Below are 22,881 nucleotides of genomic sequence, written 5' to 3' on the forward strand. Positions count from 1 at the left end.
GGAGATGCTTACTGCCAGTATTGTCAGAGATGTGACATGCATGGTGCCAAGGCTAATCTGGCAATCCAGGCAAGACCTTCTGCAGCAGACCCACCTCAGGTGACCTCCCCAGGTGACCCCAAGTGGAGGCCTCAAAGGTTACCTCGCATAAGGGTAAGCACAGTCCCTTTGTAGATGCCTCGGATCCCAAACTCCTGGTACAGCTTCTTTGCACAGTCCAAGGTACCAGTGTACTTGCTTTCTCCTGAAGAAGCCTGAATCTGGGAGGGAGGAGAGGATCATTAAGTCAGAAACATCAGAGTCACAGACCCAGCAGGTTACAGGAGACTACAAAGTAAGTATGGCCATTATGTGTTAGAGCAATAAAGACTTCACTGTCAAATTGATAAGTATCTGGAATGTGTGATCTTGGGGCAGGTACTATGAAATAAGGCTAGATGAAAATATCAGAAAATATTCACATTGACTAGAAATAAAACCAACAGAAAATTTGAAAAACAAGTTGAGGAGGCCGGGTGCAGTGGCTCATGCCTATAATCCCAGCACTTTGGGAGGCCAAGGCAGGCAGGTCGCCTGAGGTCAGGAGTTTGAAACCAGCCTGGTCAACACGGTGAAACCCTGTCTCTATGAAAAATACAAAAATTAGCTGGGCATGGTGGTGGGCGCCTGTAGTCAGCTGCTCAGGAGGCTGAGGCAGGAGAATCACCTGAACTTGGGAGGCAGAGGTTGCAGTTAGAAAACATATCGTACCACACTGCACTCCAGCCTGGGCAGCAGAGTGAGACTGTCTCAAAATTTAAAAGTAAAAAATAAGTTGAGGAAATCTGTCAAACACAAGCTATTTGGAAGGTCTAAAAAGGAAGCGACAAATACTTTAGTCATTCATTTATTCCTTCAACAAATATCCCCTGAAGACCAACTGCATTCCAAGCCTACCTGGTCATGAGAGTTGGTTAAGAAAAGGTGAACAGAAAATTTCACTCAAAGCTCTAAGTGCCCAGACAGGGGTCCTGTTCAGAGAGGGCTCCTATGCAGAGCCAGAGGAGGGCCAAAGAGAGGCTCCTACCCCGCCCCTGAGAGCCAAGAACCTGGGGGTAGGCAGGGGTAATCCCAGGAAAGATCTGAAAGACAGCTCCATGCAGGATCCACACAGGGATCCCGCTTGTTCAGGACCAAGAGGAGTCAGAACACACAAGAGCATCAACCAAACAATAATTAAAGCTGGAAAGGGAGTTCAGCTTTAACAGTTCCAAAGAGAAACACTTACAAGTACATAAACCAAATAGCTTTCTTACATATCAGGATTAACCAGTTAAAAAATAATAGAAAAGGCCGGGCACGGTGGCTCACACCTGTAATCCCAGCACTTTGGGAGGCTGAGGCGGGCAGATCACGAGGTCAGGAGTTTGAGACCAGCCTGACCAACATGGTGAAACCCTGTCTCTACTAAAAATACAAAAATTAGCCAGGCGTGGTGGCACATGCCTGTAATCTCAGCTACTCAGGAGGCTGAGGCAGGAGAATCGCTTGAACCCAGGAGGCGGAGTTTGCAGTGAGCCGAGATCGTGCCACTGCACACCAGCCTGGGAGACAAAGCACAACTCTATCTCAATCAATCAATCAATACAAGAAATGGATCCCATTCAAAATAGCAATAAAAGCCGGGCACGGTGGCTCACACCTGTAATCCCAGCACTTTGTGAGGCCAAGGCAGGCAGATCACCTGAGGCCAGGAGTTCGAGACCAGCCTGGCCAACATGGTGAGACCCCCATCTCTACTAAAAATACAAAACTTAGCTGGGCGTGGTGGCAGATGCCTGTAATCCCAGCTACTCAGGAGGCTGAGGCAGGAGAATGACTTGAACCTGGGAGGCGGAGGTTGTAGTGAGCCGAGATTGCACCACTGCACTCCAGCCTGGGTGACAGAGTAAGACTCTGTCTCAAAAAAAAAAAAAAAAAAAAGCAACAAAATATATGTGAATTAAGCAACAGGCTTTGTATAAATAAAACTCTAAAATATCTGAGGATTACAAAATAAGAGGTCAATAAAAAGAGTCCTAATTCTAGTTGGGAAAAGTTTTCAATAAGAAAGATTTCTATTTTCTAAAAATAATAAATGTAAGATAATGTCAATTGAGTATCAATGGTTTTTTTTTTTTTTTTTTTTGGTATAACTTCCCCAAAGTATCCGGACATATGTACCTGGTATGTCTGAGGAACAGAAGGAAGGTCATGTTATCTGAGAATGCTGGAGCCGATTCACAGTGACCTGGGGGGCCGTGGAGGATTGGGCATAGGAATAACATATTTACAGAATCCTATCATTGTTATGTATGTACAGACTATAAGAAGGGAAACAAGTAAGGAGGCCCTCACTGTCATCCAGGACAGCGATGAAGGTGGCCTGAAGTAGTATGGCCACAATGGAGATGGTGTGAAGGGATGGATTTGGGATAATGTTGAAAGCCAGCCTAATTGCTCAACAGATGGAATCTAAACCATGGGAGAAAAAGAGGAATTTAAGAGGACTCCTGGGCTATAATCTTGAATAATTACAAGGATACTATTGTTACCAACTGAACTGGAAAATGCTGAGAGTAGAGGAGGTACAGGGAACACCAGGAGCTCAGTTTTGTACATGATGACTTTGAGGCACCTATTAGCATCCACATAGAAATGTTGGATAAACTAGTCTGGAGTTCAGGAAAAGTCTGAGTTGGAGATATAATTTTTTTTTTTTTTTGAGACGGAGTCTTGCTCTGTCACCAGGCTGGGGTGCAGTAGTGCAATCTCAGCTCACTGCAACCTCCGCCTCCTGGGTTCAAGTGATTCTCCTGCCTCAGCCTCCCAAGTAGCTGGGACTACAGGCACGTGCCACCACACCTAGCTAATTTTTGTATTTTTAGTAGAGATGGGGTTTCACCATGTTGGCCAGGATGGTCTCGATCTCTTGACCTCGTGATCCATCCGCCTCGGCCTCCCAAAGTGCTGGGATTACAGGCGTGAGCCACAGCGCCCACAGAGATATAAATTTGAGTCATCAGCATAAAAATGGTGTCTAAAAGTCATGAGACAAGGCTGGGTGTGGTGACTTACTCCTGTAATCTCAGCACTCTGGGAGGCTGAAGTGGGCAGATCACTTGAGGCCAGAGTTCCAGACCAGCCTGGTCAACATGGTGAAACCCTGTTTCTAAAAAAAAAAAAAAAAAAGTCCCCCAAAATTAGCTGGGTGTGTGCCTGTGGTCCCAGCTACTTGGGAGGCTGAGGCACAAGAATCACTTGAACCCAGGAGGCCTGGGTTGCAGTGAGCTGATATCGCGCCACCGCACTCCAGCCTGGGAGACAAAGCGAGACTCTGTCTCAAACAAAAAGAAAAGAAAAGAAAAGAAAGATAAGTACTGAGAACTAACCACTGAAGTGTAAAAGTCACTAGTGACCAGCTGGGCATGGTGGCTCACGCCTGTAATCCCAGCACTTTGGGAGGCCGAGGCAGGTGGATCACGAGGTCAGGAGATGGAGACCATCCTGGCCAACATGGTGAAACCCTGTCTCTACTAAAAATACAAAAAAAAAATTAGCTGGGCCTGGCAGCGTGTGCCTGTAATCCCAGCTACTCGGGAGGCTGAGGCAGGAAAATTGCTTGAACCAGGGAGTCGGAGGTTGCAGTGAGCTGAGATCATGCCACTGCACTCCAGCCTGGCGACAGAGCGAGACTCTGTCTCAAAAAAAGGAAAAAAAAAAAGTCACTAGTGACCTTGATAAAACCACTTTATTTGCAGTTGTGAGACAAAAGCCAGATTGGAGCAGGTTTAACAATTAGAGGAGAGGAACTGGAAATGGCAGGTAGAAAAAAACCAGAAACAGGCTGGTGTGGCAGCTCACGTCTGTAATCCCAGCACTTCGGGAGGCCAAGGTGGGTGGATCACCTTAGGTCAAGAGTTCAAGACCAGCCTGGCCAAAAAGGCAAAACCCCATCTCTACTAAAAGTACAAAAATTAGCAGGGCATGGTGGTGTGCACCTGTATTCCCAGCTACTCGGGAGGCTGAGGCAGGAGAATTGCTGGAACCTGGGAAGCAGGGGTTGCAGTGAGCCGAGATTATGCCACTGCATTCCAGCCTGGGTGACAGAACAAGACTCCATCTCAAAAAAAAAAAAAAAAAAAAAAACAAGAAACAACTTTTTCAAAGAGTTTTTGTGTAAGAGGGAGCAAAGTCATGAAGCATAGAAATTGGTGTGGAAAAGACTAGAGAGAAGTTTTTTTGAGACAGGTTCCCACTCTGTTGCTCAGGCTCAAGTACAGTGGCATGATCTCTGCTCACTGCAGCCTCAACTTCCTGTGCGCAAACGATTCTCCCACCTCAGACTCCTGAATAGCTAGGACTACAGGTGCATGCCACCACACCTATTTTTTTTTTCTTTTTTTGAGACGGAGTTGTAATCTTCTAGCCCAGACTGGAGTGCAATGGCGCGATCTCGACTCACGGCAACCTCTGCCTCCCAGGTTCAAGCAATTGTCCTGTCTCAGACTCCCGAGTAGCTGGGATTACAGGCACCTGCCACCATGCCTGGCTAATTTCTTGTATTTTTAGTGGAGATGGGGTTTCATCATTTTGGCCAGGCTGGTCTTGAACTCCTGACCTCAGATGATTCACCCACCTCGGCCACCCAAAGTGCTGGGATTACAGGTGTGAGCCACCGCGCCTGGCCCATGAATGGCTAATTTTTGTATTTTTTTGTAGAGATGGGGTTTTGCCATGTTGCCCAGGCTGGTCTCAAACTCCTGGGCTCGGGTGATCCATACACCTCAGCTTCCAAAAGTGCTGAGATTATAGGTGTGAGCCACTGTGCCCAAAGTTTGTTTGTTTTTGTTTTCTTTTTTGAGATGGAGTTTCGCTCTTGTTGCCCAGGCTGGAGTGCAGTGGCGAGATCTTGGTTCACCACAACCTCTGCCTCCCGGATTCAAGCGATTCTCCTGCCTCAGCCTCCCAAGTAGCTGGGATTACAGGACGCGCCACCATGCCTCGGTAATTTTTTTTTTTTTTTTTTTTTTTTGTATTTTTAGTAGAGATGGGGTCTCTCCATATTGGTCTGGCTGGTCTTGAACTCCTAACCTCAGGTGATCCACTCACCATGGCCTCCCAAAGTCCTGGGATTACAGGCGTGAGCCACCGCACCCAGCCCAAAGTTTGTATTTTTAAGATGAAAAATGCAAGCATGTTTATGCCTTTATTCCTGATGAGAATGATCAAGTGGAGAGCAAAAACTGATGTCAGTGGCTGAGGGAAAAAAAAATCAAAAAAACAAATAATGTCTGTGGCTGGGCAAGAGGAGATGGGATCCAGTGCACAAAGAGGCCTGGGATCAAGCGGAAGCACAGGCCATCCTTGGTAGAAACAAGCAGGGCGGCCGGGCATGGTGGCTCATGCCTGTAATCCCAACACTTTGGGAGACCGAGGCAGGCGGACCACCTGAGGTCGGGAGTTCGAGACCAGCCTGACCAACATGGAGAAACCCCGTCTCTACTAAAAATACAAAAATTAGCCAGGCGTGGAGGTGCATGCCTGTAATCCCGGCTACTCGGGAGGCTGCGGCAGGAGAATTACTTGAACCTGGGAGGCGGAGGTTACGGTGAGCCGAGATGGCGCCACTGCACTCCAGCCTAGGCAACAAGAGCAAAAACTCCATCTAAAAAAAAAAAAGAAAAGAAAAGAAACAAGCAGGGCGGCAGCAGGTAGGTACATGGAGGTAGCAGAAGGCATCTGGTGAAATCCTCTTCTGATGGTTTCCATTTTCTCAGTGAAGTCAGAAACCAGCTCATCCACTGAGAAGGTGGGGGGTTGAGAAGAGGAGAGGTACGAAGCGGTCACACAGCAGAGTAGGAGGGTGCAAGAAAAGAGTAGGGCTAAGTGAATGTCTGATGTAGGAGTAGAAAAGGACTTCAGGCATAGACAAAATGGAAGAAGCCATAGGGAAAAGAGCGATGGACAAAGCCACTGAACACAAACATTCCCTAGGTCAAAATCAATAGATAGACTTCTACTTCTGGGAAGATGGAGTAGATGTACTTTTCCCTATTCCTCCTGCTAAGTACAACCAAAAAACTCTGGATGTTATATTTAAAATAAACATATGAAGGGTCTGAAAGTTTGGACCAACGGCAGCAGAGAAACCCTGGGACTTGAGGAATGAGATAGTGGTGAGTTCCTTGGGTTTTCCTTTTACCCTGCATATGTCAGCTGAAAAAGCTGACAATCCAAAAATATCAAAAGGTACAAACCAAAAAGAAGCCCCAACAAAAGCATGCATTCTCTACAAAAAGGACCAGGAAAGATCCTCTACTCCAGCCAAACACCATTTAAAAAGCTGTGACCCCCACCCACACCAGCAAAGACTTAGTGGGAAGCATAGACTTTCACCTTTATGGAGTTGTAATGAAGTACCCAACATGTTACCAGCGTGGAGTCAGAGAAAGCCAAGTAAGAAATTAGGGGAAGGGCTGCAGCCAAGGCCTTGTGCAGCCCTGCACCCTTCTGTTTAAAAATAAATTAAATTTTAAAAAAAGGAATTAGGACTTGCATCCCTGACAGCTGGTACCAGCACCTTGCCACCCTAGAGTGCTAGTGGACACACTGGAACTCCCACACTTACTTAGCAATAAAAAGGAGCACCCCATCATCAGGTGTCAACAGAGGCCAAATAGGAACCTTGATTTCTACCTCCACCTAGCTGTAATGAGGCTGCATCCTTCCCTTCCTGCGGGAGCAGTATCAGAAAAACCCTCAACTCAATATGTAAATATCCAGGTTGCAATTGAAAAATCACTTGTCATATTCAAAACAAGGAAGACCTCAAACTGAATGAAAAAAAGACTAGCAATATTTGCCAACACCAAGATGTCAGAGACATTAGAATTATCTGACAAAGATTTTAAAGCAGCCATGATAAAAATCCTTCAATGAGCAATTATGAACATGCTTGAAAAAAATTTTTTGGCTGGGCACGGTGGCTCACACCTGTACTCCCAGCACTTTGGGAGGTGAAGGCAGCTGGATCACGAGGTCAGGAGATCAAGGTGACCAACCTCAGGTGATATGCCCACCTCAGCCTCCCAAAGTGGGATTACAGGCATGAGCCACTGTGCCCAGCCGAAAAACCTTTTTTTTAAATAGGCCAGGTACAGTGGCTCATGGCTATAATCCTAGCGTTCTGGGAGGTCAAGGTGGGAGGATCACTTGATCCCAGGAGTTGGAGATCAGCGAGGGCAATTAAGCAAGACCCCGTTTCTACAAAAAGTTAGCCAGGCCGGGTGACACCTGTAGTCCCAGCTAATAGGAGGCTGAGGCAGGAAGATCATTTGAACCCCAGAGTTTCAGGATGCAGTAAGCCATTATCAGACCACTACACTCCAGCCATGCAGCAGGGTGAGACTCTGTCTCTAGAAAAAAGAGAAAGAAGAAAAGAAGCCAGGCATGGTGGCTCATACCTGTAATTCTAGCACTTGGGGAGGCCAAGGTAGGCAGATTGCTTGATCCCAGGAGTTTGAGACCAGCCTGGGTAACAAAGGAAGAGCCTGTCTCTACAAAAAACTAAAAAATTAGCCAGGTGTGGTGATACATGTCTGTAGGCCCAGCTACCCACGGGCTAGGTGAGAGGATCGCTTGAGCCTGGGAGATCAAGCTACAGTTAGCTGTGATGCATGTCTCTGCACTTTAGTCCAGGCATCGTCTTAAAAAAAAGGAAATAGGCTTGGCATGGTGGCTCTCGCCTATAATCCCAGCACTTTGGGAGGCCGAGGCGAACGGATCACTTGAGGTCAGGAATTTGAGACCAGCCTGGCCAACATGGTGAAACCCAATCTCTACCAAAAAATACAAAAATTAGCCAAGGGTGATGGCATGAACCTGTAGTCCCAGCTACTCGGGAGGATGAGGCAGGACAGTTGCTTGAACCCAGGAGGCGGAGGTTGCAGTAAGGAAGTTCAGAAAGGTTGTAGAATACAAGATTATACAAAAATCAATCGTGTTTCCCAAACAAGCAATGAACATGTGGACAACCAAATAAAATTATAATATCATTTACAACACCATTTTACAAGGCAAACAGAAAAAGAAACACTTAGGTGTAAATGTAAGAAAACCTGAAAACTACACAATGCTGATGAAAGAAATCAATTTTTTTTTTCTTTTCTTTTTTTTTTTTTTTTTGAGACAGTATCTCGACTTTGTCATCTCCTGGGTTCAAGCTGTCTTCCTGCCCTAGCCCACCACGTAGCTGGGACTACAGGCACGCAACACCATGCCCAGCTAATTTTTTTTTTTTAAGAGATGGGGTTTCGCTATATTGCCCAGGCTGGTCTCAAACACCTGAGCCCAAGCGATCCACCTGCCTTGGCCTCCCAAAGCGCTAGAATGATAGGCCATCAAGCTTGGCCAGGAATCAGATTTTTTTTTTTTTTTGAGACAGGGTCTTACTCTATAATCCAGGCCGGAGTGCAGTAGTGCAGTGGCGCAATCTCGGCTCACTGCAACCTCCACCTCCCGGGTTAAGTGATTCTCGTGCCTCAGCCACCAGAGTAGCTGGGATTACAGGCCTGCACCACCATGCACGGCTAATTTTTGTATTTTTATTAGACACGGGGTTTTGCCATATTGGCCAGGCTGGTCTCAAACTCCTGGCCTCATGTGATCCACCTGCCTCAGCTTCTCAAAATGCTGGGATTACAAGCGTGAGCCACCATGCCCAGCCAGAAATTGGATTTTTAAATAAATGGAAAGATGTACCATTCTTCCTGGATTGGAGGATTCAAAATAATAAAGGTGTCAATTCTGCCCTAATTGATCTGTACGTTTAACATAATTCCTATCAAAATCTCACCAAGATTTTTCTAAATTTTCTAAATTATCCCACAATTTATGTGGAAAGACAAAGGAGTAGAAAATTGTTCTAGGAGGCTGGAACAATTAAAAAAAAAAAGAGAGAATCAAGTGGGAGGAATAAGTCTGTTGAATTTCAAGGTTTATTATACACAGCTATAGTTATCAAGACTGTGTGGTGTTGGTGAAGAGATAGACATATAGATAAATGGAGTAGAATAGAGAAACAAGGCTGGGCGCAGTGACTCACGCCTGTAATCCCAGCACTTTGGGAGGCTGAGGTGGGCGGATCACCTGAAGTCGGGAGTTCGAGACCAGCTTGACCAACGTGGAGAAACCCCATCTCTTCTAAGAATACAAAATTAGCCGGGCATGGTGGCGCGTGCCTGTAATCCCAGCTACTCAGGAGACTGAGGCAGGAGAATCGCTTGAACCCGGGAGGCAGAGGTTGTGGTGAGCCAAGATCGCACCATTGCACTCCAGCCTGGGCAACAAAGAGCGAAACTCCATCTCAAAAAAAAAAGAAAAAAAAAGAGAGAGAAACAAATCACACAAATATGTCTAATTGATTCGTTTTTTTGAGACGGGGTCTCACTCCGTCACCCAGGGTTTAGTGCAGTGGCACAATCCCGGCTCACTGCAGCCTTAACTTCCTGGGCTGATCCTCACACCTCACCACCCCCAAGTAGCTGGGACTACAGGTGCATACCACCATGCCCAGCTAATTTTTTTTTTTTTTTTTTTTTTTTAGAGATGGGGTTTTGCCGTGCCACACAAGCTGGTCTCAGCCTCATGGGCTCAAGCAATCCACCACCCTTGGCTTCTCAAAGTCCTGGGATCACAGGTGTGAGCCACTCTGCCTGGCCTGCCCAATGATTTTTTTTTTTTTTTTAAGACAGTATTGCTCTGTTGCCCAGGCTGGAGTGCAGTGGCACAATCTTGGCTCACTGCAACCTCCACCTCTCAGGTTCATGCAATTCTCCTGCCTCAGCCTCCCGAGTAACTGGGATTACAGGTGCACGCCACCATGCCTGGATAATTTTGTATTTTTAGTAAAGCCAGGGTTTTACCATGTTGGCCAGGCTGATCTCAAATTCCTGACCTCAAGTGATCCACCCATCTTGGCCTCCCAAAGTGCTGGGATTACAGGTATGAGCCACCATGCCCGGCCCCCAGTTGATTTTTTAAAAGGTGCAAACACAGTTCAGTGGAATGAAGACAGTCTTTTCAATAAATGATATAAGCGGAGGTCAAAGGTAAAAGAAAAAAAAAAGAACTCTGTCCTACTACTCATATATTATACAAAAATTGGTCAGGCGTGGTTGCTCACACCTGTAATCCCAGCACTTTGGGAGGCCAAGGCAGGAGGAATGCTTGAGCCCAGGAGTTCGAAGTTAGCCTGAGCAACATGGCAAGACCCCATCCTTACAAAAAAAAAAAAAAAAAAAAAAAAGGTGTTTAATTAGCTGTTTTTGGTGGCACATGCCTGTAATCCCAGCTACTCAGGAGGCTGAGGCAGAAGAACTGTTTGAGCCCAGGATGCTGAGGCTGCAGAGAGCCATGATTTTACCACTGCACTTCACCCTGGGCAATAGAGTAACACCTTGTCTCAAAAACAAAAACAAATTGACTCAAATGAGGTCACAGGCTTGAATGTAAAACATAAAATGATAAATAAAACCTATAGAAGGCCCGGGTGCGGTGGCTCATGTCTGTAATCCCAGCACTCTGGGAGGCCGAGATGGGCAAATCACCTTAGGTCAGGAGTTGGAGACCAGCCTGGCCAACATGGTGAAACCCTGTCTCTACTGAAAATACAAAAACTAGCTGGGTGTGGTGGTGTGTGCCTATAATCCCAGCTACTGGGGAGGCTGAGGCAGGAGAATCGCTTGAATCTGGGAGGCAGGGGTTGTAATGGGCCAAGATCACGCCACTGCCCTCCAGCCTGGGCAACAGAGCAAGACTCCGTCTCAAAAAAATAAAATATGCCAGGCGTGGTGGCTCATGCCTGTAGTCCTACCACTTTGGGAGGCCAAGGCAGGTGGATCGCTTGAGGCCAGTTCAAGACCGGACTGGCGGCTGGGCGCAGTGGCTTATGCCTATAATCCCAGCACTTTGGGAGGCCAAGGAGGGGGGATCACGAGGTCAGAAGATCGAGACCATCCTGCCCAACATGGTGAAACCCCGTCTCTACTGCAAATACAAAAATGAGCTGGGCGTGGTGGTGTGTGCCAGTAATCCCAGCTACCTGGGTGGCTGACGCAGGAGAATGGCATGAACCCAGGAGGCAGAGGCTGCAGTGAGGAGAGATCGCACCACCGCACTCCAGCCTGGGCAACGGAGTGAGATAATGCCTTAAAAAAAACAAATAAAATAAAATAAAACTTGTAAAAAAAAATACAAGAAAATCTTCAGGATCTAGGTTTAAGTAAAGAATTCTTAGACTGACCAGGCGCAGTGGCTCACGCCTATAATCCCAGCACTTTGGGAGGCGGAGGTGGGCGGATCACGAGGTCAGGAGATCGAGATCACGGTGAAACCCCGTCTCTACTAAAAAAATACAAAAAATTAGCCGGGCACGGTGGCAGGCGCCTGTAGTCCCAGCTACTCGGGAGGCTGAGGCAGGAGAATGGCGTGAACCCAGGAGGCGGAGCTTGCAGTGAGCCGAGATTGCGCTACTGCACTCCAGCCTGGGCGACAGAGCAAGACTCCATCTCCAAAAAAAAAAAAAAAAAAAAGAGAATTCTTAGACTTAGGGCGAGCATGATGGCTCATTCCTATAATCCCAGCACTTTGGGAGGCCGAGGAGGCGGGTGAATCACCTGAGGTCAGGAGTTCAAGACCAGCCTGGCCAACATGGCAAAACCTTGTCTCTACTAAAAATACAAAAATTAGCCAGGCATGATGGCGCATGCCTGTAATCCCAGCTACCTGGGAGGCTGAGGCAGGAGAATCGCTTGAACCCGGGAGGAGGAGTTTGTGGTAAACTGAGATTGTGCCACTGTACTCCAACTTGGGCGACAGAGCAAGACTCCATCTCTAAATAAATAAATAAAAATAAAAAATTAACCTGGCATGGAGGAACACACCTGTCGTCCCAGCTACTTGGGAGGCTGAGGCAGGAGGATCACTTGAGCCCAGGAGATCAAGGTTACATTGTGCTATGATCACACCACTGCACTCCAGTCTAGGCAACACTGTGAGACCTTGTCCAAAAAAAAAAACTAAACTAGAGATACAACTACAATAAAACTCAACAATTACATTCCTAGGCATTTATCCCAGAGAAATGGAGAAATGAAGACTTACTTTCTGACAAAAGCCTCTGTGTACAAATGTTTATGGCATCTTTATTCCTAAAAACCTCAAACTAAAAGCAACACAGATGCTGTTAGGTCGAAGAATAGTTAAATTATGATAATCCATACCATGACTACTATTCAGCAATAAAAATGAATGCAGTAGTCATATATGTGATAATACGAATGAATCTCTAGAAAATTATGCTGAGGGCTGGGCATGGTGGCTCACACCTGTAATCTCAGCATTTTGGGAGGCAGAGGCAGGAGGATCACTTAAGGTCAGGAGTTCAAGACCAGGCTGGCCAACATGGTGAGACCCCCCACCACCACCACGGCCCCCATCTCTACTAAAAATACAAAAATTAGCCAGGCTTGCTGGTGCATGCCTGTAATCCCACGGGAGGCTGAGGCAGGAGGATCTCTTGAAACCAGGAGGCAGAGGTTGCAGTGAACCGAGATCGTGCCACTGCACTCCAGCCTGGGCAACTGAACGAGACTCTGTCTCAGAAAAAAAAAAAAAAATTATACTGAGTTTATTTATTTAATTAATTTATTTATTTTTGAGACAGAGTCTCGCTCTGTCGCCCAGGCTGGAGTGCAGTGGTGCAATCTCGGCTCACTGCAACCTTCACCTCCCGGGTTCAAGCAATTCTCTGCCTCAGGCTCCCAAGTAGCTGGGATTACAGACGCCTGCTACCACACCTGGCTAATTTTTGTATTTTTCGTAGAGACAGGATTTCACCATCTTGGCCAGGCTGGTCTTGAACTCCTGACCTCGTGATCCACCCCCTCGGCCTCCTAAAGTGCTGGGATTACTGGCGTGAGCCACCGCACCCGGCCTATTTATTTATTTTTTAATTTATTTTTTGATTTATTTTTTCACTTTGTCACCCAGGCTAGAGTGCAGTGGCACGATCTTGGCTCACTGCAACCTCTGCCTCCCAGGTTCAAGCAATTCTCGTGCCTCAGCCTCCCGAGTAGCTGGGATTACAGGCGTGCTTGTACCATACCTGGCTAATTTTTGTATTTTTGGTAGAGACGGGGTTTCTCCATGTAGGCCAAGCAGGTCTCAAACTGCTGACCTCAGGTGATCAACCTGCCTCGGCCTCACAAACTGCTGGGATTACAGGTGTGAGCCACTGTGCCTGGCCAATGCTGAGTTTAAAATCCAGTCCATGCTGGGCATGATGGCTCATGCCTGTAATCCCAGCACGTTGGGAGGCCAAGGCAGACAGATCGCTTGAGCTCAGGAGTTTCGAGGCCAGCCTGGGCAACGTGGTAAAACCCCATCTCTAAAAAAATAAACAAAACTAGCAGGGCATGGTGATGCACACCTGTAGTCTCAGATACTCAGGAGCCTGAGGTAAGAATGGCTTCATCTCAGGCGGCAGAGATTGCAGTGTGCTGAATCCAGCCACTGCACTACAGAGACTGGGTGACAGCCAGCCAGACCCTGTCTCAAAAATAAAGAAATAAATAAAAAAAATTTTAAAGCCAATCCAGGCCAGGCACAGTGGCTCACGCCTATAATCCCAGCACTCTGGGATGCCGAGGTGGGTGGATCACCTGAGGTCAGGAGTTTGAGACCAGCCTGGCCAACATGGTGCAACCCCATCTCTACTAAAAATACAAAAATTAGTCAGACGTGGTGGCAAGCGCTGTAATCTCAGCTACTGGGGAGGCTGAGGCAGGAGAATCACTTGAACCCAGGGGGAAGAGGTGGCAGTGAGCTGACATCGTGCCACTGATCTCCAGCCTGAGCAACAAGAGCAAGACTCCATCTCAAAAAAAAAAAAAAAAAAAAAAAAGCCAATCCAAAGACTTTACATACTGTACGATTCCATTCATATAACATTGTTTTTCTGTTTTGTTTTGTTTTTCTTTTTGTTTTTGAGATGGAGTTTCACTCTTGTTGCTCAGGCTGGAGTGCAATAGCACAATCTTGGCTCACTGAAAACTCCGCCTCCTGGATTCAAGTGATTCTCCTGCCTCAGCCTCCCGAGTAGCTGGGATTACAAGCATGCACCACCACTCCTGGCTAATTTTTGTATTTTTAGTAGAGACGGGGTTTCACCATGTTGGTCAGGCTGGTCTCGAACTCCTGACCTTAGTGATCCACCCGCCTCGACCTCCCAAAGTGCTGGGATTACAGGCATGAGCCACTGCATTCGGTCTCATATAATATTTTTAAAATTTAAAAAAAATTATAGAAATCATTACACTCTAAGGGCTCTGAGATTCTGGACAAATGTTAGAAACACATGGCTGAGCACAGTGGATCATGCCTGTATCCCCAGCACTTTGGGAGGCCATGGTGGGTGGATCACCTCAGGTCAGGAGCTCAAGACCACCCTGATCAACATGGCAAAATCCTGTCTCCATTAAAAATACAAAAATTAGCCAGGCGTGGTGGTGGGCGCCTGTAGTCCCACCTACTCGGGAGGCTGAGGCAGGAGAATCGCTTGAAGCCAGGAGGCAGAGGTTGCAGTGAGCCGAAATCATACCACTGCACTCCAGTCTAGGCAACAGAGTGAGACCCTGTCTCAAAAAAATAGAAAAGAGGCCAGGCACGGTGGCTCACAGGCCAGGCACAGTGGCTCACTCCTGTAATCCCAACACTTTGGGAGGCTGAGTCAGGCTGATCACCTGAGGTCAGGAATTCGAGACCAGCCTGACCAATATGGAGAAACCCCATCTCTACTAAAAATACAAAATTAGCAGAGCATGGTGGCGCATGCCTGTAATCCCAGCGATTCAGGAGGCTAAGGCAGAAGAATTGCTTGAACCCAAGAGGTGGAGGTTGCGGTGAGCCAAGGAGTGCAATGGCACCACTGCACTCCAGCCTGGGCAACAAGAGCGAAATTCCATCTCCAAAAATACAGGAAAAAAAGAAAAGAGGGTTGGGCACGGTGGCTCACTCCTGTAATCCCAGCACTTTGGGAGGCCGAGGCGGGTGGGTCACAAGGTCAGGAGATTGAAACCATCCTGGCCAACATGGTGAAACCCCGTCTCTACTAAAATACAAAAAATTAGCTGGGCGTGGTGGCGCACACCTGTAGTCTCAGCTACTCAGGAGGCTGAGGCAGGGGAATAGCTGGAACCCAGGAGGTGGAAGTTGCAATAATCTGAGATCATGCCACTGCAGTCCAGCCTGGCAACAGCAGAGCAAGACTCTGTCTCAAAAAAAAAGAAAGAAAGAAAGAAAAGAAAAGAGAAAGAAAAAAAAGAAAGACATGACATCTCAGGCAGAAGCAGCCTCTGTTCTAAATTTGTTAAGACATGACTCACCTTTCAGAGTTCCTGAAATGGTTGCTAATAAGGGTCGGTAGGCCCAGACTGACGCGTTACACTTGTAACATTTTTGTTGGTTTGTTATAATGTACTAGTTCTTGATTCTACTACGATTGCTTTTGTTTCTGAAAACCTTGAAATAGTCCGGGCGCGGTGGCTTACGCCTGTAATCCCAGAACTTTGGGAGGCTGAGGCGGGCAGATCACAAGGTTAAGAGATAGAGACCATCCTGGCCAACATGGTGAAACCCCATCTCTACTAAAAATACAAAAATTAGGTGGGCGTGGTGGCACGTGCCTGTGGTCCCAGCTACTCAGGAGGCTGAGGCAGGAGAATCGCTTGAACCCAGGAGGCAGAGGTTGCAGTGAGCCAAGATCATGCCACTGTACTCCAGCCTGGCGACAGAGCGAGACTCCATCTCCACAAAAAAAAAATATATATATATATATATGTATATATATAAATTGTTTTGTACACCGGGTGTGAAGACTTTATGTTTATTTGAGACAGGGTCTCACTCTGTCACCCAGACTGAAGTGCAGTGGCACAATCATGGCTCAGTGCAGCCTCAACAATCCAGGCTCAAGTGATCCTCCCACCTTAGCCTCCTGAGTAGCTGGGACCACAGATGCACACCACCAAGTCCAGCTAATTTTTAAAAATTTTTGGGGCTGGGCGTGGTGGCTCACACCTGTTATCCCAACACTTTCAGAGGCCGAGGCAGGTGGATCACTGGAGGTCAGGAGTTCAAGACCAGCCTGACCAACATGGCAAAGCCCTGTCTCTACTAAAAATATAAAAATTAGCCGGGCGTGGTGGCAGGCACCTGCAATCTCGTCTACTCAGGAGGCTGAGGCAGGAGAATCACTTGAATCCGGGAGGTGGAGGTTGCAGTTAGCCAAGATCGTGCCACTGCACTCCAGCCTGCAAAACAGAGCAAGACCCCATCTCAAAAAAAAAAAAAAAAAATTTGTAGAGATGGGATCCCACTATGTTGCCCAGGCTGGTTTTTGGTTTTGTTTTGTTTTGGTTTTGTTTTTTTGAGACAGAGTCTTGCTCTCATGCCCAGGCTGCAGTGCAGTGGCGTGACACAGTTCACTGCAACCTGTCTCCTGGGTTCAAGTGATTCTCCTGCCTCAGCCTCCCAAGTAGCTTGGATTACAGGTGCCCACCACTATACCTGGCTAATTTTTGTATTTTTAGTAGAGACGGGGTTTCACCATGTTGGCCAGGCTGGTCTCAAACTCCTGACCTCAAGTGATCCATCCTCCTCGGCTCCCAAAGTGCTGGGATTACAGGCGTAAACCACTGCACCTGGCCGCCAGGCTGGTCTTTAACTCATGGGCTCAGGCAATCCTCACACCTTGGTCTCCCAAAGTGCTAGGATTACAGGTGTGAGCCACTGCACCCGGTCCTGAAGCCTTTATTAAGGGTGAAAGGACATAAACATGCACACAAAATTATAAACTGAAAGGAAAAAGCTATTTCCCCTCCAATCACAACCTTACCTGTAATAAGCACTTGATCCGTTCTCCAGGAGTCATGATTCCTGTGGTGAATACGCCAGATAACATCCCAGCTGCAAAAAGCTGGGGATAGCTGCATTGAAAACAAAAAGCAGAAGCAAGCACCTGTGACTAACCACCGAGGACAGAGGCCAATCCCAGCAAAGAGGACAGTTTTGTAAGAAAAAAAATAAGTACTTGGACTGGGTAGAAGCCTAGCCACAAATGAATCAGATTTCGCACAAAAACTCAGTTCTAGGTATATTTTAATGTCAAATTTCCCAGAGCAAGGGTCTCAGTGGCAAGAGCAATGGGAGCCTGGCCACAAGGCCCACCCCATGTGGTGCACGCTCAGAATCCCTCACCTGTAAGAGAAGTTTTATATAGTAAAACATGGCTTCCATCCATGCGCCTGCCAGGCACAGTGACTATGGACAAGTTTCCAGGCCTCTCTGAGCCTCAATTCTCCTTAGTTAACATGCTGGGGTTTTTGTGGGGGAAGTCTCTAACCCAGGATCTGGACTTTAATCTCCCCCAGTAGTTCCCCTCCAGTCTCACTTCCCCTGGATTACCAAGGGCCTGAGAACACTCTAAGCCAAGATTCAAGCAGGACAGCTTCAAGGCCAAGGAGGATGGCTGTGGCCACCTCTAAAGGCTAAGGGATAGCCAAGGCAACTGCATGCAACGTGCTGTAAGATGCTGAGAAAGGACCAGACAGGGATGATACCCAGGCAGGCATGACAGGTCCTGTGGACCCTGTACAGGGAAATAGTCCCCCAGTGTCAAGAGGTATGGGTCTTCACTCTGGCCCCCACAGAATGAACAACCCTGAGTATAAAGAGCAGTCTGAGGCTCCTACCATCTATCACCCAAAGCTGTCTGTGCCACCTCTGGCATCTCCCTTTCTTTTCTTTTCTTTCTTCTTTTTGTTTGTTTGTGTTTGTTTTGAGACACGGTCTCACTCTGTCCCCAGGCTGGAGTGCAGTGAAGCAATCTCGGTGCAACCTCCACCTCCTGGGTTCAAACGATTCTCCTGCCTTAGCTCCCGAGTAGCTGGGATTACAGGAACCTGCCACCACACCCAGCTAATTTTTGTATTTTTAGTAGAGACGGAGTTTCACCATGTTAGCTAGGATGGTCTCGAACTCCTGATCTCAAGTGATCCACCCACTTCGGCCTCCCAGAGTGCTAGGGTTACAGCATGAGCCACTGTGCCCGGCTCTTTTTTTTTTTTTTTTTTTTTTGAAACAGGGTCTTGCTCTGTTGCCCAGGCTGGAGTGCAGTGGTGCAATCTCAGCTCACTGCAACCTCCATCTCCTGGGCTCAAGTGACCTTCCCACCTCAACCTCCTGAGTAGCTGGGACTACAGGCAAGCCGGGCTAATTTTTGCATTTTTGTAGAGACAGAGTTTCGCCATGTTGCCCAGGTTGGTCTCAAACTCCTGGGCTCAAGTGATCCTCCTGCCTTGGCCTCCCAAAGTGCTGGAATTACAGGTGTGAGCCACTGTGCCTGGCTACCTCCTTTTCTTTCTGGGATTAGCAATACCAGCACGGTTTGGAGGCAATGGGGCACAAAGTTACATTCAGCATTTCAACAGAGTTCCACAACTTAGCAAATGTTACCGAAAAACTTCACATACTGTCCTAAGCTTCGGTGCACTCTTGACCCCAAGCCTCCAACAACTGAGCCTTCAGGTCAGTCCCATCCAACAAGGAGCTTATGAACAGATGCCAAATGGGGCTAGAGGGACATCCACTGTAAAGAGTTCACTCCAGGCAGGGCACCAGTTTCAACAGCGCTATTTCTCCCTGCATTCAGCCCAGGCAGGGCTCATGCATCTACCTCAGGCACACAGCCAAGCTGACTGTCAAACAGTCAAGAGACTTGCTTTCCAACACGGCCATCTTCACAGTCCCAGTTCACATGACTATCCCTGAGGAGTCCTCTCAGCAACTAAATTCTCCCTATGAGACCAACATGTTCCATTTTCCCCATAATGCCCAACCCTAGGCTCAGCAAACCTCATCTCTTGGGACTGGAGACTGTCTCTGAATAGGATCTCTGTGTGTGCACAGGGTGTCATGTGGACACTCAATAGCTGCCTGGCCTATTCTCCCACTCCCCACCCCCATCTCCGTCCCAGGGAGGCATCTTTGAGAGCTAGACTCTCCTGGACTTCCACCCCAAGGCCCTGGTAACACTCCTTTCCATACCATCCCCAAACACCATTCCAGGGAGGTGAACACAGCAGGGCTGACAGGATTGTGGGAGTGGGGTCCTGAGTGTCTTAACTTTGTTCAGTCAGGAAGACTGTTTTTCTGAGTGCTGATGTGACTGTACAGGAACACAGCCCATAGTCCAAAGTACCAGAAGTGACCCCACGGGGGTCATGCATGGCCCTGATACATCCGTGAGCTGGCACACATGCTAAAAGACCAGGCGCTCAGAGAGGGCATGTGTCTGTGAGACACAAGGACTATCAATGGGCAAATGCAGCTCCAAAACAACCCCATCCACATTTCAGGACACTTGCAGCTATTTATAGAATCTAGGGACATTCAGAGAGTCATAAGGATCCCAGAAATAGAGTTTCACTCTACAAGCACCTCCATCTACATCCTAGACCCTCACTCAGCCTGCTGTGGCCTGAAGTGGTGACAGAATACAACCACATGGCGCCCTGGGCTTCCTCCCTTGAGCTCCTGGATCTGAGGGCAGGCCAGCCTCTGTGGCTCCTGTACTGCCTATAGCCCCTCCCAGGGGCTGGCATCCTGCACAGCTCAGATTGTGGATACCTTTTCACCCAATATTTCCACTCAGAATTTCCCTGCCTCCTGAGAAGCCTCTGTTTTCATTAACTACTTTGTAAATTCTGAACTATAATTCTGTCTCAGGTGACTCTTCATACCCAAATCCAACTTCTTAAAGTTTATTAAAGGAAAACACATTAACTTATTCCACTTTAACAGAGAAACTAATACCTGAAATCTTTATAGTCATATTAGCATGTTGTAAAAATGAAGCACAACAAAAGTTGGAACCTTCTCTTCTCTCAATCAGGTGATAGAAAGCAAGGCTGTTCTTGTCTTTAGGGCAGCACCAGGTGCTGCCTATGACATGTCACATATATTTAAGCAGTCAGACCTCTCAACAGCCTCGTGGGGTTGGTATTACAAATCTCTCCAGTAATTGATACTACCTTATAAAAGAAATACGAAAAACTGGTCAGGTGTGGTGGCTTACACCTGTAATCCTAGCACTGTGGGAGGCCAAGGCAAGAGAATTGCTTGGCTCCAGGAGTTCAAGACCAGGCTGGGCAAGATAATGAGAGCACCCCCCCCCCCCCCCCGCCCCGACACACACACACCGACCATCGCTAAAAAAAATTTAAAAATTAGCCCAGAGTGATGGTGTGTGCCTGTAGTCCCAGCTACTTGGAGGGGCTGAGGCAGAAGAATCACTTGAGCCCAGGAGTTCAAGGTTACAGTGAGTCGTGATTGCACCACTGCATTCCAGCCTGGGTGACAAAGAAAGACCCCATCTCAAAAACTCAAGTACTTGGGCTGGGCACAGTGGCTCATGCCTGTAATTCCAGCACTTTGGGGGGCCGAAGGGGGCGGATCACGAGGTCAGGAGATCGAGACCATCCTGGCCAACACGGCGAAACCCCGTCTCTACTAAAAATACAAAAAAAAAAAAAAAAATTAGCCGGGCGTGGTGGTGGGTGCCTATAGTCCCAGCTAGTTGGAAGGCTGAGGCAGGAGAATGGTGTGAACCTGGGATGTGGAGCTTACAGTGAGCCGAGATCGCGCCACTGCACTCCAGCCTGGGTGACAGAGCAAGACTCAGTCTCGAACAAACAAAAAAAAATTTAAAATTAAAAAAATTAAAAACTCAAGTACTCCTTCATGTATAACTCCCAGGAGTTGGGCCAGGCACAGTGGCACACGCCTGAAATCCCAGCACTTTGGGAGGCCGAAGCGGGTGGATCACCTGGGGTCAGGAGATCGTGACCAGCCTAACGTGGTGAAACCCCCTCTCTACTAAACACACAAAAAAATTAGCCAGGTGTGGTGGTGCATGCCTGTAATCCGAGCTACTTGGGAGGCTAAGACAGGAGAATTGCTTGTACCTGGGAGGTGGAGGTTGCAGTGAGCCGAGATTGTGCCATTGCACTCCAGCCTGGGCAAAAAGAGCAAAACTCTGTCTCAAAAAAGAAAGAAAAAAAAAACTCCCAGGAGTCAGGCTTAGGGGCCCAGGAAGACCCACCAAGGTCCTTTTTCTTTTTTTTTTTTTTGAGATGGAGTCTTGCTCTGTTGCTCAGGTTGGAGTGCAGTGGTGCCATCTCGGCTCACTGCAACTTCTGCCTCCCAAGTTCAAGCGATTCTCCTGCCTCGGCCTCCCAAGTAGCTGGGACTACAGGCGCCCGCCACAACGCCCAGCTAATTTTTTTGTATTTTTAGTAGAGACAGGGTTTCGCCATGTTGGCCAAGCTGGACTCGAACTCCTGACCTCAGGTGATCCACCCGCCTCAGTCTCCCAAAGTGCTAGGATTACAGGTATGAGCCACCGCGCCCTGCCCAAGTTTCTTTATTTTAACCCATGTCACGCTACCAGGCAGAACAGCAAGTGCTCCTGACCTGTAAGTACTCACCTGAGCACATCTTCTGGGTGTTTCTGTTGTAGTTTCTTCCCCAAACCAAACCCAAAGAAGCACACGGCAAACATGGGAGTGACCCCGATGATAGGGGCAGCCATTCCCCGATATAGCCCCGTGATGCCCTGCAAGGAATCACAGAAGCAGAAGCTGTTTACAGACACCACCACCTTTTAAATCACTGAAAGAGGAAAGCAGTGTGTCCTCCAAACTGTGGCTTCCTTCACCTCTTCTTGAAGCAAGGAGAACTTTAAATGGAAGAAAATCTCACACATTTATCAGAAATAATTTTCCTATTATGCTGGAGAAACTGAAGGCAGTTTCCATTCTCAAAGGCAATCTGTTTTTGTTTTGGGGGCTTTTTTTTTCAGACGGGGTCTCACTCTGTCGCCCAGGCTGGGGTGCAGTGGTGCGATCACAACTCATCACAGCCTTGATCCCCTGGGCTCAAGTGATCCTCCCATCTCAGCCTCCCAAGTAGCTGGGACTACAGGCGTGCGCCACCATGCCCACCTAATTTTTGTATTTTTTGTAGAGACAGGGTTTTGCCATGTTGCCCAAGCTGGTCTCGAACTCCTGGGCTCAAGTGATCCTCCTGCCTTGGCCTATTAAAGTGCTGGGATTATAGGCATGAGCCACTGCACCCGGCCAGCAATCTGCCAATATGTAGCATACCCTTTCACCTAGAAATATTTTGTGTGGAAAATTTATTGCAAGGAATTTATTCTAGGGAAATACTCAGAGGTGTAAAAAGAATAACCTCAGGCACTTATAAGTTACCAAAATTTTGGGGAAAAAAACAAAAGCTACCAAATAGAAGATAAATTATAAACTCCATAAATGGAGTCACATGGCCAAGAAATCACATTATAACATGAGAAGAGATTATTAAGTTAAAAAAAAAAAAGCTACAAAACAGGATACACAACGTGATCTACCTTCTTTGGGGTAAGATTACAAGTGATTAAGAAAATGTTTTATATTTTCCAGGTATTAAGATGGGACTTTTGTTAGAACTGCACAGCAATTTTCACTAGCACAGTTTAGTAATGAAAGGGAAGATGAGCCTGGGCAGCATAGCAAGACCCTGTCTCTACAAAAACAAATAAAAAATAAAAGTTAGCCAGACGTGGTGGTGTGTGCCTGTAGTCCTAGGCAGACAGGAGGCTGAGTTGGGAGAATAACTTGAGCCAAGGAGTTCAAGGCTGCAGTGAGCTATGATCTTGCCACTGTACTCTACCCTGGGAGACAG

The 22,881-nt window shown here is 47.4% G+C and overlaps 1 protein-coding gene across 1 annotated transcript in view; it reads right to left on the reverse strand.

The window, feature by feature from the left end:
* The window catches only part of SLC25A20 (solute carrier family 25 member 20), a 42,110-nt gene that overhangs the window by 5,510 nt on the left and 13,719 nt on the right, over positions 1–22,881 (reverse strand). Inside the window, exons 3-5 of the mRNA XM_516446.9 lie at positions 21,627–21,754; positions 16,976–17,066; positions 143–260 (exon numbers count right to left, since the gene is read on the reverse strand). Coding sequence (XP_516446.3) covers positions 143–260; positions 16,976–17,066; positions 21,627–21,754 — 337 coding nt within the window. The remainder of the gene's footprint in view (positions 1–142; positions 261–16,975; positions 17,067–21,626; positions 21,755–22,881) is intronic.

This window comes from Pan troglodytes, chromosome 2 (genome assembly GCF_028858775.2).
Source record: "Pan troglodytes isolate AG18354 chromosome 2, NHGRI_mPanTro3-v2.0_pri, whole genome shotgun sequence".
NCBI classification, from domain to species: domain Eukaryota; kingdom Metazoa; phylum Chordata; class Mammalia; order Primates; family Hominidae; genus Pan; species Pan troglodytes.